This window comes from Saccostrea cucullata, unplaced genomic scaffold (assembly GCF_032062105.1).
Source record: "Saccostrea cucullata isolate Sc308-1 unplaced genomic scaffold, CSIRO_AGI_Scuc_v1 ctg15761, whole genome shotgun sequence".
Lineage (NCBI taxonomy): Eukaryota > Metazoa > Mollusca > Bivalvia > Ostreida > Ostreidae > Saccostrea > Saccostrea cuccullata.
Window position 1 is genome coordinate 1 of NW_026918101.1, and position 13,833 is coordinate 13,833.

The following is a 13,833-nucleotide window of genomic DNA, read 5'->3' on the forward strand; positions in this document are numbered from 1 at the left end:
AAAAAAGAGGTAAATTATTGACAAGCAAGTTGATAAAAAGAATATCAACAGTCCCCAAAAGTATATTTGTAAATTCTGTGGTCGATAAAAACCTGCGAAACAATTTACATTAAACAAATGATGACTGATATTTTTCATACTAATTGTTATTCCATTATTTATACACTGAATTGAAGTACGGGTTCTCCGTTATTTCCCGATCATCACAAGGAGAACACGGCGGGTGTGACCGGTCAGCAGGGGAAGCTCAATCCTCCATTGCAACTATCCCACCTCGAGTTTCGGAGGTCCGTTTTTGCTCTGCTCATATTTTGTAGTGTTTTATGGACTTTGAGATTGAATACTGTTGGTTTTATATCCTTTTCACGAATGTGGAAAATGTTATTTTAAAATTTTTAATAATTGTACTATAATTTTAAAACACTTTTTTTTCGGTATTACATGAAAACAAGTTCTTGCAAGTGAAAAAGATTTGCAGTTTTTTTATATAAAAAAAGATAAAGTTGAGTAATGTTATAATATATAATACAGAGTACTGTAATAATGTTATACAGAGTAATGTTATAATACAGGGCAATATCATACAGAGTAATGTTATAATACAGTGTAATATCATACAGAGTAATGTTATAATACAGGTCAATATCATACAGAGTAATGTTATAATACAGTGTAATATCATACAGAGTAATGTTATAATACAGTGTAATATCATACAGAGTAATGTTATAATACAGTGTAATATTTTTATACAGGATTTAATTTTGGCATTATTAGCGAGGGTCATGAGATTGCTAAAATTAAATACCGCTAAACCTTAATTGCATTTTATTTGTAATAGCTGCTTTAGTTAGCATTTTGAAATGGCTAAAATTAAAAAAAAAACAAATTAGCAATTTTAAAGGAGAAATCACTAAATTTGCGTCTCGCTAAAATTTCCACGTATACGGTAATGTTATTCGATATGCAAGAGTAATATCATGCGTATGAATAATTTATAAAACAGGTAATTATTATACAAGTAATGTTGATAAACAAGAATATCAAAACCTCGTTTAAAGTCATTATTTCGTAAATTCTATGGTCGATACAATGACATTGTCAGGAAATACAATTTATCATTGAAACAAATGATGGCTGATGTTTTTCATACTAATTGTTATTTACATTATTTGAACATTGAACTGACGACGGGTTCGTGTTTGTTCTGCTCATATTTTGTAGTATTTTATGGACTTTTTGATTGAATATTGTTCGTTATCTCCATATCCTTCCCCACGAATGTGGTTTTTGCTCTATACTATACAGTTATACCTCTAATAATTGTACTATAATTTTTGCAAGCACATTATTTCGCGTAATTACACGAAAACAAGTTCTTGTGAATAAAAAGTTATTTACAGTATTTTTATATCAAACAGAGTAACGTTAAATTACCATATAGCGGGTTGTATTAGCAGGGTGCTAATTTTTGCTTATTTTGGCGTTTTGATGGAAGCCCGCTAAAATTTTAATCGCTAAAATATCATGACAGTTAATGTTATAATCTTAGTGTTAATATCATAAGAGAAGAAACCCTGTGTCCACTAAAATAAATTACGCCAAAATTGTTGGCATACCTTCCAGCAAGCAAAACGCCAAATTTTACACCCGTCAAGAAAACCAGCTATACGGTACAAGGCAGCATTATATATTGCCTTAGTATATTAACCAGAGTTATGTTAAAATAAACGGGAATATTATAAACAAAGTTAATTTATAATACATAGGTAATGTTATAAAACAGGGCAATATCATGCAAAATAATATTATACAAGAGGTCCATATTTTACAGAGAAAGTAATAATACAGGGCAATATCGAACGGAGAAATGTTAACACAGTCAAAATCATACAAAGAAACGTTATAATACAGGGCAATATTATATATGATAATATTATAAATCAGAATGATATTATACGTGTAATGTTACAAAACTGGGCAGTGTCATACAGATGCTATTATATTTTATATAATCACAGATATTGATATAACATAGAGCAATGTCATTCGTAGTAATACCGTATAATCAAGCAGCTAGGGTAATATAGAAAAGGATAAAGGGTAATATTACATGAAAATAATGTTATAATGTAGACCAATGTCACACACTAATGTAATCATACTCGAATACTCGATATAAATAACATTTTGTATAATAAACAGTTGATAATTAGCTTTATGTGTATAAATCCAATGGAATTACAGGACAATATCGCGCAGAGTACTATAACGCTTTATGTGTATTAATCCTATCTTTTTATTACAGCCGAGTTGTGTCACCAGTATTATCTATTATGTCTACTTTACAATCATCTGCATACAAGTTGTTCTGTATTCATTCGCTGACAAGCCTGATCATCCGAATGATACACTCCTTGGACAGGTAAACTCTAAACTTGAAGTTTTCTTTACTCGTAATGATAAAAACAATATGAACTCTGACCTGAGAAATAAACATTCTGACAAGTAAACTTTCAGTGTACTATTTATTCGTACCAATGAAGGCTCAAAATACTCTTTCCCCTGATAATTTAACACACTTTTTTCCCCTGACAGTTAACAACTTAATACTCTTTCTCCTGACAGGTTAATATACTAATTACTCTAAGAATTTACTTAAAGGTCACTTAAACACAGAAAGTTCTCCAGCTTGCACAAGTAGACACTTCGAGCACTCGCTCTTCCATGGCAGATTAATGCTTTTAAGATTTCCATAAGATTACCAAATATATCAGAAACATTTATAACTGGAAATATTTTAACAGTTCAAATCAAATCAGATTAGTAACAATAAAAACAAAGCAATTACAAGAACATGAATATATCCAAAAATAAAATCATATCATTTTCAAAAGAGCAAACGCCATCAATATCTAAGTCAAAAACACCACAGTCACATTATATTGTTTATATTCATATCTGCATAGTAGGATTAAAAAATATTTATTAATTAATTATTGATGTGTACATCACATTATTTTTATTGATGGAACAAGTTATTCGGAATAGGTGATATGCCTAGTGTTGTTCATGAAAGGATAAACAATAATGATTTTCTTACGAAATAAAGGGAAAATATTCAGTGGATGTAAATACTTGGTATTTTTATTTATGTTGTACCATTTTCCACCCAGAGAGAACATTCCCCGGAGGAGACTGCATCTGTCCTCAATAGATGGGTTTTCTGGTGGTTTAATGGGTATGTTTTCCATTACGTCTTTAATCAGTCTTGAATATTTTAGAGCAACCGTTCTCTACAACAAGAAATAAAGATCAACTACAAATGAAATGCAAAGATTTCATGCCTTTTGACTTCCAATCATCTGTATTTCTTAAAAGGTGAATCGTCATTGGTTTAATCTCGTTATCATTTATTAAGAAGAAGGTACAGTTTGAGCTTTATTGTGCCCTAAAAATTTAATGTTCTTCAAAGGTTATGAAATTGGCTTTAACAATAGTTGAGTAGATGAATATGATAAATCATGAAAGAATATGGCATAAAGGAGGACCTCTCTGGAAATATGACGTCATTAATTTGGTACATTTCTAAGAAAAGCCTCAAATTGACTTATTTTTGTGCTAATTTTCCTTTAGAAAATAGGGTCTGCTACTGTCACCCACTTTAACTTTTGGATATATTATGTAAACTGCTATGAAAAATCACATATCTCAAAATAGTTCTGGGCGACGGTAGCAGAATATGTTTTTATAAAGAAAATTCCACTGAAAATTGATGTCTTCTGCAACTTTTTAAGAAAATACGGGAAAATGCACAAGTTAATGACGTCACAATTAGCATTAAGGAGGTCATATGATTCAGAAAGAATGAATTTTGATTTCTTATATCCCTTTAATATTTTAGAAAAATGTCGGGCTTAATTTGTATTGAAACTGTACCTTCTTCTTTAGGCTTCCATTACCCTGTATTTATATAAAAGAGTATATTTTTTGGTTAAGACTCGTGTGGAAAGCGTATAGACAAACTCTGGAAGTTAAGGACCTCTGGAACCAGGTGGACTACCTGAGATCAGAGACGTGTGTCCCAGAACTAGAACAAAACTGGAAGAAGGAAGTTCACAAACAGGCCACAAGAAACGTCAGGTTTGTCCCGGGTAGCTTTGACTTTCGCACTGCATAAACAGAATAATAATGTTAAGTTTGGTCCCGTCATATTTGCAGAAAACTTAATTTTGTCTAAAACATAAATTCAGTTACTCAAAACATCAAAACAATGAAGTTTTAAAAACTAGCTTGATTAAGGTATATGTAAAAAGTTATTTATTTTATGTGTGTATATTGTTACATATTGGGCGAGGTCATTTTAAAATCTAAGTGCAGCGTACTATAATATGCATATATATTGAAACTCTTGCATTTGTGAGTGTTTCTAATTGTTACTTACCTAATTTTTCTATTCAGAATGCAACATAATAATTTTCCCCATCCTTATATCTACCAAAATCGTACTTTCATATCTGAGTCAACACCTCCTTTATCCAATCAAAAATCAGATATAGATGACGACGAAGAAGGCTCCGAGAATTTCCACCAAGCGCGACCAACTTTACTTAAAGTTGTGGCAAGAACCTACTGGAAACAGTGGCTACTTGCCTCCTTCTTTAAAATCGCACGTGACGTTTTGTCCATGATTCAACCGCTGCTACTTAAGTGAGTAGTTGAGTGTTCAATCATTATTGCTTTTAATATACCTTTGAGTTGCCTCTACATTCACTTCTTTTTCCAAAATAAAGAACAAGGTTCACCTTTGGCATATTTTGGCCCTGTGAATTTCTGTAAAATCAGACTGCTTGTTTTTAGTTGGAGATATGTTAGATTTCACTTGGACCCTTGGTGTCTTCATATCAATTAGATATGATGACTTTTTCTCTTGTCCATGTATTATGACGCCATGAACTGTGTAAATTTCCTCAAATCTTGAAAATTTTTTTAAAATGGCCAAATTTTAGGCCGTTTTTGAATTTTCTTCATAACCCCCAGCCTCTGATCTAAAATGTTTAACTATACACTGAAAGAATTGCTTCGGAAGATTTTACTCCCTGAAACAATTTTTGGATCGCGGGATAGGCTCATATTTCAATCAATAGTTTCACTCATTTCCTTCAAAATTCAAAAACATCGTAGTTTCACATAGCCTGAGTATCAAAACTCGGACTCTTATAAAAAAACTTTATAAGAAATGTAGGCACCAAGTCTCTACTTTATGTTGCTGTTCGAAATTAAACGTAAGGACTTGGTCAGTTTATTGGTATAATGACAGGGCCATTTTATGGAGTTAGTGAACCTACTTCTTTTTGTCAATTAAGATGTACATAAATTCAGCACACAGTTCGGGACGGATTTCCACAGTAATAGCTGTTAAACATTAAATTCGAAACAATTTTTCTATGTAAGAGTTAAAAGACCCACCTAAAATCAGCGTTCTTTTGCAGACTGATGATCGAATTCCTTGAGAACAAACACACAGAGGACAGGCCCCTGTGGAATGGCTGGGGACTAGCTATCTTGTTCTTTATCAGTGGGGTAGTGGAGTCGCTGTTCTTCACTCAGGGCGCATTCTGCATGATGACCCTGGGCTTGAAAGTGAAAGTAGCACTTGTAGGATTGATATATAAAAAGGTAAAAATCTAAATGAAGATAAAATATAATTGTTCCGTCGAATGTTGGAATTATGGTTCTGACAATGGAATACGAGATAATATATATTACAGGGATGGGGTAATTGATGAAAGTAATTGTAACTGAGTGTAATTAATTACATTTTTCAAAGTAATTGGAAGTAATTTGTAATTGAGCCTGTTTTCAATTACAAGTAATTGAATGTTTTTAAATACATTTTTACAAATAGCATGTATTTTAAATTACTTTTTAATAACATTTCAATTACCTTTTTCAAGTTAAAAGTTAGTAAGTTGTCTTTTTATGATACATAATTTGTATACATGTTTGAGCTACTCATGTTTGGAGTGAGCTTGTGTTTATACAGTAATTAAATGTCTCATAATGTTTAATTAGTTTGGATACCCATTTGTTTTTGCATGACATTCTGTCCAGGGCAATGGGTAAAGGACGAAAGTCTAAATTTGTTTAGGTGTGAACCATCTCTCTCATACCCAGGAAAAAAAACATTGCGAAAAGTTCACAAAAACCATCATGTTTAGAACCAAAAATGAATTCAGACCTGATAGATGTTGCTTGAGTGATACTGTGTTTGAAAAAGTAATGATGTCATTGATTAATATGAACTCAAAAATGTAGAAACACTAATTTCAGTACTTAATGCCTGTATATACTTGCATATGTTTTTTCAAGTTTTTTGAAATAAAACTGTAATTGAAATGTATTTAATTACATTTGAATAAATCAATCGAATTGTAATTGTAAGTAATTGACAAAATTATCAATGTATTTGAAAGCATTTAATTACATTTCAAAGTAATTAACCCCAGGCCTATTATATTTTGGATATATATTTACATTCAGTGTAATTTTTCTTATGAAATTCATTAGAAATCAACGGTCTTCAAATTTCTATAACACACACCAAAATGTAACATGTTTTACCTCAATTTAAGGAAAAATTTTAACCCAGAAAAATTAACGTAAAATTCAACGTAATGTGCGTTAAGAATTAATTTGTTTCCTCGTCATTTAACTTTGCAACATCATTTAACGTCATTTGACGTCACAAACGGCTCTTACATCTATTTACCACGACAGTTTGAAGGGCGCTAAATTCACATTTAAGATTAACGAAATAAGAAATTCTGAGGAAGAAAAATTAGGGAATGTAAATATAAGCTTTGAATTCATATTTTTGGATGTCTTCGGTCCTATAACACACCTGGCCGTGCCAACAAATTATCATTTTGAATGCGCTTTTAATATCTTTCAGTCATTGACAATGAATAACGCTGCTAAAAGTCACTACACGATTGGTGACATTGTCAGTTTGATGTCAGTGGACTGTCAGCGAATACAAGACGCCTTCATGTTTCAGTACGAAGTCCTCTCCTTTCTCTTCATGCTGGCCCTGGGTTTATACCTTATTTGGAATCAAATGGGCGTGGCAACTCTGGGAAGCGTTGCAGTGATCATTATCATATCGGCGCTTAACATAGTCTTTGGGAAACTTCAACAGAAGTACCAAGGAATCATTTTAGCGCTTAAGTCTAGTCGGATAAAACTGTTAAATGAGGTGTTAAGTGGTATAAAAGTACGTGTAATTTATTATGTGCTTTGAAGTTTTAATAGAATGGGTGAATTAGGTATTTTAAAATTGTCAAAAACATGTTTTACATTCTGAATAAATTAAGATAGGATTAAAAGAGATAAACATATTCATAAAGAGATAGGGAGAACACAGGTCTCTCTGTGTAGCTTTTAAAAGTGAGGTACAATTTTTTTTAATTTATAATTATGATCAGGTAAAGATGAAAAAAAAAACTTCTGTTGAGTTTTAAATTGCATATTTGTATCATCTTAGTAAAAGGAAAAATTAACCCGATATTGTTATTTTTTAATTTGATGGCACCATTCTTCTTTAAAGAAATGTTGACTTAAATTTTGAATTAATGAAGTGAAACTTTTATGTAGGTTTTAAAGATGTATACGTAAAAAAAGCCACCTTTCACCAAGAAACTATTGAATATTCGTTACAAAATAAGGAACAATATACCTAATTGTGAATTTAAATAAAAAACCAATATTTATTTGTAAAAAAAATATTTGTTTTAACGTTTTTCGATGTTTTTTTACATTTAGATTTTAAAAAGCAAAACAAATAATTTTCTGTCAAAAAAGTGTGTGTTGTCATTTTTTAAACATAAATGATATATATTTTTTCTTGATGCACAGTCCATTTATGGTATAATTAAACATAAAAAAAAATAATTTTGAGGTACACACTTTAAGCATTATGATAGTTACAGGTAAATTGGAAACTACAATAAAGAAGAGATTATATTCGAAAGACGTGTTACAAAAACATAAAAATTTTGGACTCTTTGCATTAGCCTATTTCTAAGCACTGCAAATTACGCAAATATATTTTTCTTAAATGAAACTTTAGAAAAGGCTCTCAAATAGCAACTTTAATGACATAAATGGCATTTAAAGTATGATAATTGGAATACGAACATTTTGTTTTTGTTTTCAAAGTTTAAATATTTATACCTTAGTCCTGGCCTTAAAGTATCGTTATGTAGTCAATCCTTTTTCAATTTAACGATTATATTTCTTAATGATTTAGAGAAAAAAGTTTATATAGATGAAAACGTTTTTAAATATGATTTTTACGTTTTATAAGCATGGGTATGCGTTATGCCAATACTTGTAAATGTTATAATTTTCAGATGAGCTATTTTGTGTTGCTGATTTTTACCTTGATGACGTCAGGAAATTACCTGAATGCCAGTAAAGTGTTTGTTTCCCTCACCATTATCAACACTCTTCGCTTCTCTATAACAATTGTTCCATTTGTCATCACAGGAATCATACAGGTACTGTGTAAACAGTATGATTAATTGTTGAGCAATAAGTTTACAATTGTGGTACTCCCATTTGTTTAAATATTTGATTAAAACTGTTTAAACAATGTTTCATCATTCGCAGAACTGTATGATTTAATGGAATTCAGTATTAATCAGGATTTTCCTTTTTGAAATACGGATTACAAATTGGTCTTACAATATGTAAGAACTAACCTTCAGTAAAATGCTCCGACTTTTATTTTTTTTTTCCAGCAATGATAGTAGTGATGCAATGACACTTATTTAAGATACTAGACGTTTCATGTTAATTGTTATCCTGTTATTTACACACTGAATTGTTGATAGATTTTTTTCCGTTCTTTCCCGTTCGTCACATGAGTACACAGTGGATTTGACCGGTCGGCAGGGGATGCTCACTCCTCCATGGCACCAGATCCCACCTCTTATGTTTTGGTGGTCATTGTTTTCTCTGCTCCTATTTTTGCATCGTTTTAATGGACTTTTGAACACTCACACATTTCTTTGTCTTTATATATTTTACATCATTTCTATTGCAATTTATGCACGATACTTGCTGTCAAAAAATAACATTGAAACAGAAAATTTCGTTTTTTCTCTGTGCACAGTGTATTATATTAGGTAAACATAAAAAAAATAATTAATTTTACTTTAAGCATTATGAAGTTACATGTATTATGGAAACGAGTTAGCATAGATTATATTTAGTGCGTGTTCCATAGGCCTCTTTGCATTAGCCTATTTCTACAAACTGCAAATTAAGAAATATATGTAATATCTTAAATGAAACTTCAAAAGGCTCTCTAATAGCAACTTTGAAAGAAATCTTTCAATATTTGGTTTAAAGTGTAACCGGTTCTATTTTGATAAAACAACAAGATTTCTCTGCACATCAATTTATTTTGGTATAGGTTCATATCAGATGCGCGAATCACGTGATACAATAACAGTAACATGTAAGCACATACACACACAAAGCAATACAAAGACAATACATACAGATAATCACAACTTTAACTTTAAAGTATGATACATGCATATGGCAAGTATATTTTTTTGCACATTTGAAATTATCTTTCTGTCCTTATAACTTTTATTTGAAAAACAAATTTGTAAAATATTTTTAGAAAGACGTTATGCAGTTCAATTTGAAATATTAACAATTGTATTTCTTCATGACCTAGATAAAAAGATTTTATAATGTTTACTTTAATAAGCATTATGCGTATACCAATACTTGTAAGGTTGTAACCATTATAATTTTCAGATGAGCTATTTTGTGTTGCTGATTTTTACCTTAACATCAGGAAATTACGTGGATGCCAGTAAGGTGTTTGTTTCCCTCACCATCATCAACACTCTTCGCTTCTCTATAACAATTGTTCCATTCGTCATCACAGGAATCATACAGGTACTGTGTAAACAGTATAACTAATTGTTGAGCATTAAGTTTACAAATGGGTCCCATTTGTTTAAATATTTGATTAAAACTGTTTAAACTTTTTATATGATTTAATGGAATTCAGTATTTTAGGATTTTCGAAAGAAAACGGATTACAAATTGGTCTTACAATATGTAAGAATAACCTTCAGTAAAATGCTCCGACTTTTTTTTATTTTCCAGCAGTAGTGATGCAATGACACTTATTTAAGATACTAGACGTTTCATAGCAAATTGTTATCCAGTTATTTACACACTGAATTTAAAATTTTTTTTCGTTCTTTCTTCGTCATGAAACAGTTGACCGGTCGGCAGGGGATTCACTCCTCCATGGCACCAGATCCCATCTTATGTTTTGGTGGTCATTGTTTTCTCTGCTCCTTCACGTTTTAATGGACGATTATTTCTTTGTCTTTATATATACATCATTTTATTGAATTTATGCAGGAACGGATTCAAAAAATAACATTGAAACAGAAAATTTCGTTTTACAAATGTATTATATTTGGCGTGTACGATGTTTGGCGGAAATTGATTTTTGAAGATAGCATACAATAAATTTAGTGCAGTCAATGTTTTATTTATGTATATACTAGGGGTGATCAAAAACGCAAGACTAAATGAATAACTTCCATACAAGAAACAATATTTGGACCTATTATATTTTAAAGTGATCCTCTATGATTTTAATCACATCAACCATCGTGCGTCACAATCAGATATTGGCAGAGTGAACCTCCGTGTTATGTTGAAAGGAGATACTTTTATATTTCTTTCCTTGTGAGTTAATTTTTATGACAAAAACAGTTCATTTGTGTGCCATGTCGGCAACAGAATGGATGGATAATAAATCCTTTCCAAATATAAGCATGTTAAAACACAAATCTTTTTGAGAGACCATTCCCCTGGATATGTGGGTGATCCTTTTTGTATGCTAATATGTTTAAAACTAAAGAAAACGATATTAGATATTTAGAACTTATATATCAAATATTCCGATTTTTCAAGTGCCAATTGGAGGTCTTTGATAGCAAATCGCTAATTAAAAGTACATATCGACAATTTGCTTTCACTGCGCAAATGACAATACATTTTTAACCATCAGCCTTCCTTCACTAAAACGATTAATCCAATCATAATTGAATTTATAGAACTGTTAATAAGCTGTGTACAAATTATTCTAATATACAACTAAGATATTACAATAAATTGTACTAGTCGTTTGTTGAGACGAGTTCGGACTGAGAAATCATTAAAATTATACCTGAACTAAATAGTGACGTCATGATGTGAAAAACAGGGAGAGAATATGCTATTATTAGACCTTGTGTATAGCTATGTGTGTACCGAAGTTATTGTGAACTTTTTGAGCGTATGTGCAAGAATTTAATTAGAAGTTCATTTCCGCCAAAAGCGCTAGAAAGAATACACAGTCAAATGTAATACGTTTACAGCATTTTATGTTAATAAGAAAAAATATACAACTTATTGCCAATAAAAGATTACGGGAGAGAATGGAGAGAAATCATTAAAATTAACCTAAAGTATGATGTGAAAAAATAAGCTAATAAAGAAGCATTTATTAGCTCTTATTAACAAATTAATTCCATTCAAGAAAATAAATAAAGTAATCCTAGCCACTCATACAAAAATCTAATGCTCCTAAAAAAAAAACTTTAATTGTGCAAAGCTTTCTATGAAGCCAATTAAAACTCTGTCTTTACACAGGCATTTTAGTATTTCTCCTATCAAAGTATTTATAAATCATTGTATACAATTATTACCGAGACCGAAGTCCAAGGTCAACCAATACTTGTCTAGGCGCGTATAGTCAAGTGAAAACCAAATTCAAATGCCAATAACCGTTTTATTAAAAAATCAGGAAATTTACAACATTTTTGACACTTTAGTTCTTGTAAATATCAAATATAAACACTCACAATATAATGCGTAGTGTAAGCACAGATAATGATTATTTTTAACAGTTTAAAAAATGATACTAGTAGTTAAAAACAATATTATTTAACAAGAATACTTAACTTTTTTACTTGAGAAAGTAGTGTAGTCTATTTGGAACTGGCGTCTGCCATGTTAACATTCACAACGACACAGGCTTTAAGACGACCAATTTGATTGGTCGAAGAAAATATAAGCAAACTGATGGTAAGTCAAGAGGAAAACCTAAGAACACAACTTCCCAGAATGTCATATGAAGTGAACTCACTCTGAGGTACATCACACAAAACGACGTCATGACCAATCAGAGAGCATCAAAATTCCTGATCATTTAATAATAATCATAATATTATATCCAATGCCAATGTAATATTTTTAAGGCCGTGTAATTTTTTTAAATGCTGCATATACTATACAGATGCTGGTATCTCTAAAAAGAATAGAAAAATTCCTTTGTAAGGAGGACCTCAATCAAAAGAACGTGTCGACCTCCTTAACCACAGGTATTATTAAAATTCGTAGCTAGAAGGGTAAAATTGGTGAAAAGACCACGAAACATAAAGATTTAAAGAAATGTTTTATTATTCCTCGGTATCTTTCTGTATATCGATTACATTTTATGAAAGCAGAAGTGAAGTTCTGAGCTTTTTAATACTGATTTTGAGTAGTACAGTAAAACTCAGTTAGTACGAACACGGATATAACGAATTCACGGTTATAGCGAAGTTATTTTGGATCCCCAGTTTTATAAATTTAACAGATTTCTTATACGGATATAACGAATTACGGATATAGCGAAGTAATTTCACAGGTCCCAGTGACTTCGTTATAACCGAGTTTTACTGTAAATGGTTGACATAAAATTTATAATAGAATTATGTCTATTGCAGGGTATGCAATTTCTATAGATAACGGATATTTTACCTGGGACCGAAGAAATCGGAAACCTACCTTAAACAGGTACAGTCTGTAAGATGCATATTATTTGAGATATGTATCCTTCAATGTAGTTAATGTATAATGATCCACAGAATGAAGAATGATTTTAAAAAGAAGGAGAGGTGAAGAATTATTTATATGCTTATACATAATTCTATTGTTAAAACAGAATTAACCTTAAGGTCGGAGAGGGTAAACTTGTGGCCGTGGTAGGGCAGGTGGGGGCGGGGAAATCGTCACTTATAGCCGCCATGTTGGGAGAGATGGAGAATGTCAAAGGTCACGTTAATGTTCAGGTTTGTCTTAATTTTATAAATTATGATAAAAAGGGGGAAATATACATGTGTATGTAAAAAAAAATCGAATTATATTTTTAAAATCTATTGCAAGGTCAAGGGTCACGTCAATGTACAGGTTTGTATTAATTATGTTCCCCAAACGAAGTTGGGGAACATATTGCTTTTACTCTGTTTCTTCTTCTTCTTCTTCTTCTTCTTCTTCTTCTTATTATTATTATTAAGGTCTTCCGTCTTCAGCGGAAGACCCTTCTATTATTCTTCGGTTTCTTTTTTACCTTTATTAGGGTCTTTCGTCTTCAGCGGAAGACCCTTCTATATTCTTATGTTTCTTTTCAATTTTCTTATTATTATTATTAGGGTCTTCCGTCTTCAGCGGAAGACCCTTCTATTATTCTTCGGTTTCTTTTTTACCTTTATTATTATTATTATTATTTTTATTCTTTTTTCTTCTTACAAAATTTGTGCAGAAGATTTCTCGGAGATGGCTCGTTCGATTTGCTTGAAATTTTCACGGTAGATGCGTTAGCATCTGAAGTTAATTCCGGCAAATTATTTTTTGGAAATTCACTTCCGGTCGGGAGTTATCGCCCTTTGATCAAAATTTGGAGGACCTCCTTGTCTGTGATGG

General features: G+C 31.2%; 1 protein-coding gene across 1 annotated transcript; it reads left to right on the plus strand.

The window, feature by feature from the left end:
- Nucleotides 1–2,308: 2,308 nt before the first annotated feature.
- On the plus strand, nt 2,309–13,202 carry LOC134246825 (multidrug resistance-associated protein 1-like; the record flags this gene model as incomplete). The annotated part of the gene is made up of 13 exons (XM_062729202.1): nt 2,309–2,425; nt 3,177–3,241; nt 4,000–4,143; nt 4,462–4,710; nt 5,493–5,679; nt 6,956–7,276; nt 7,657–7,673; nt 7,918–7,927; nt 8,415–8,561; nt 9,838–9,981; nt 12,386–12,470; nt 12,858–12,927; nt 13,076–13,202. Coding segments are annotated over 13 exons (1,683 nt in total), but the record flags the coding sequence as incomplete, so codon positions are not given.
- Between the last annotated feature and the right edge of the window lie 631 nt (nt 13,203–13,833).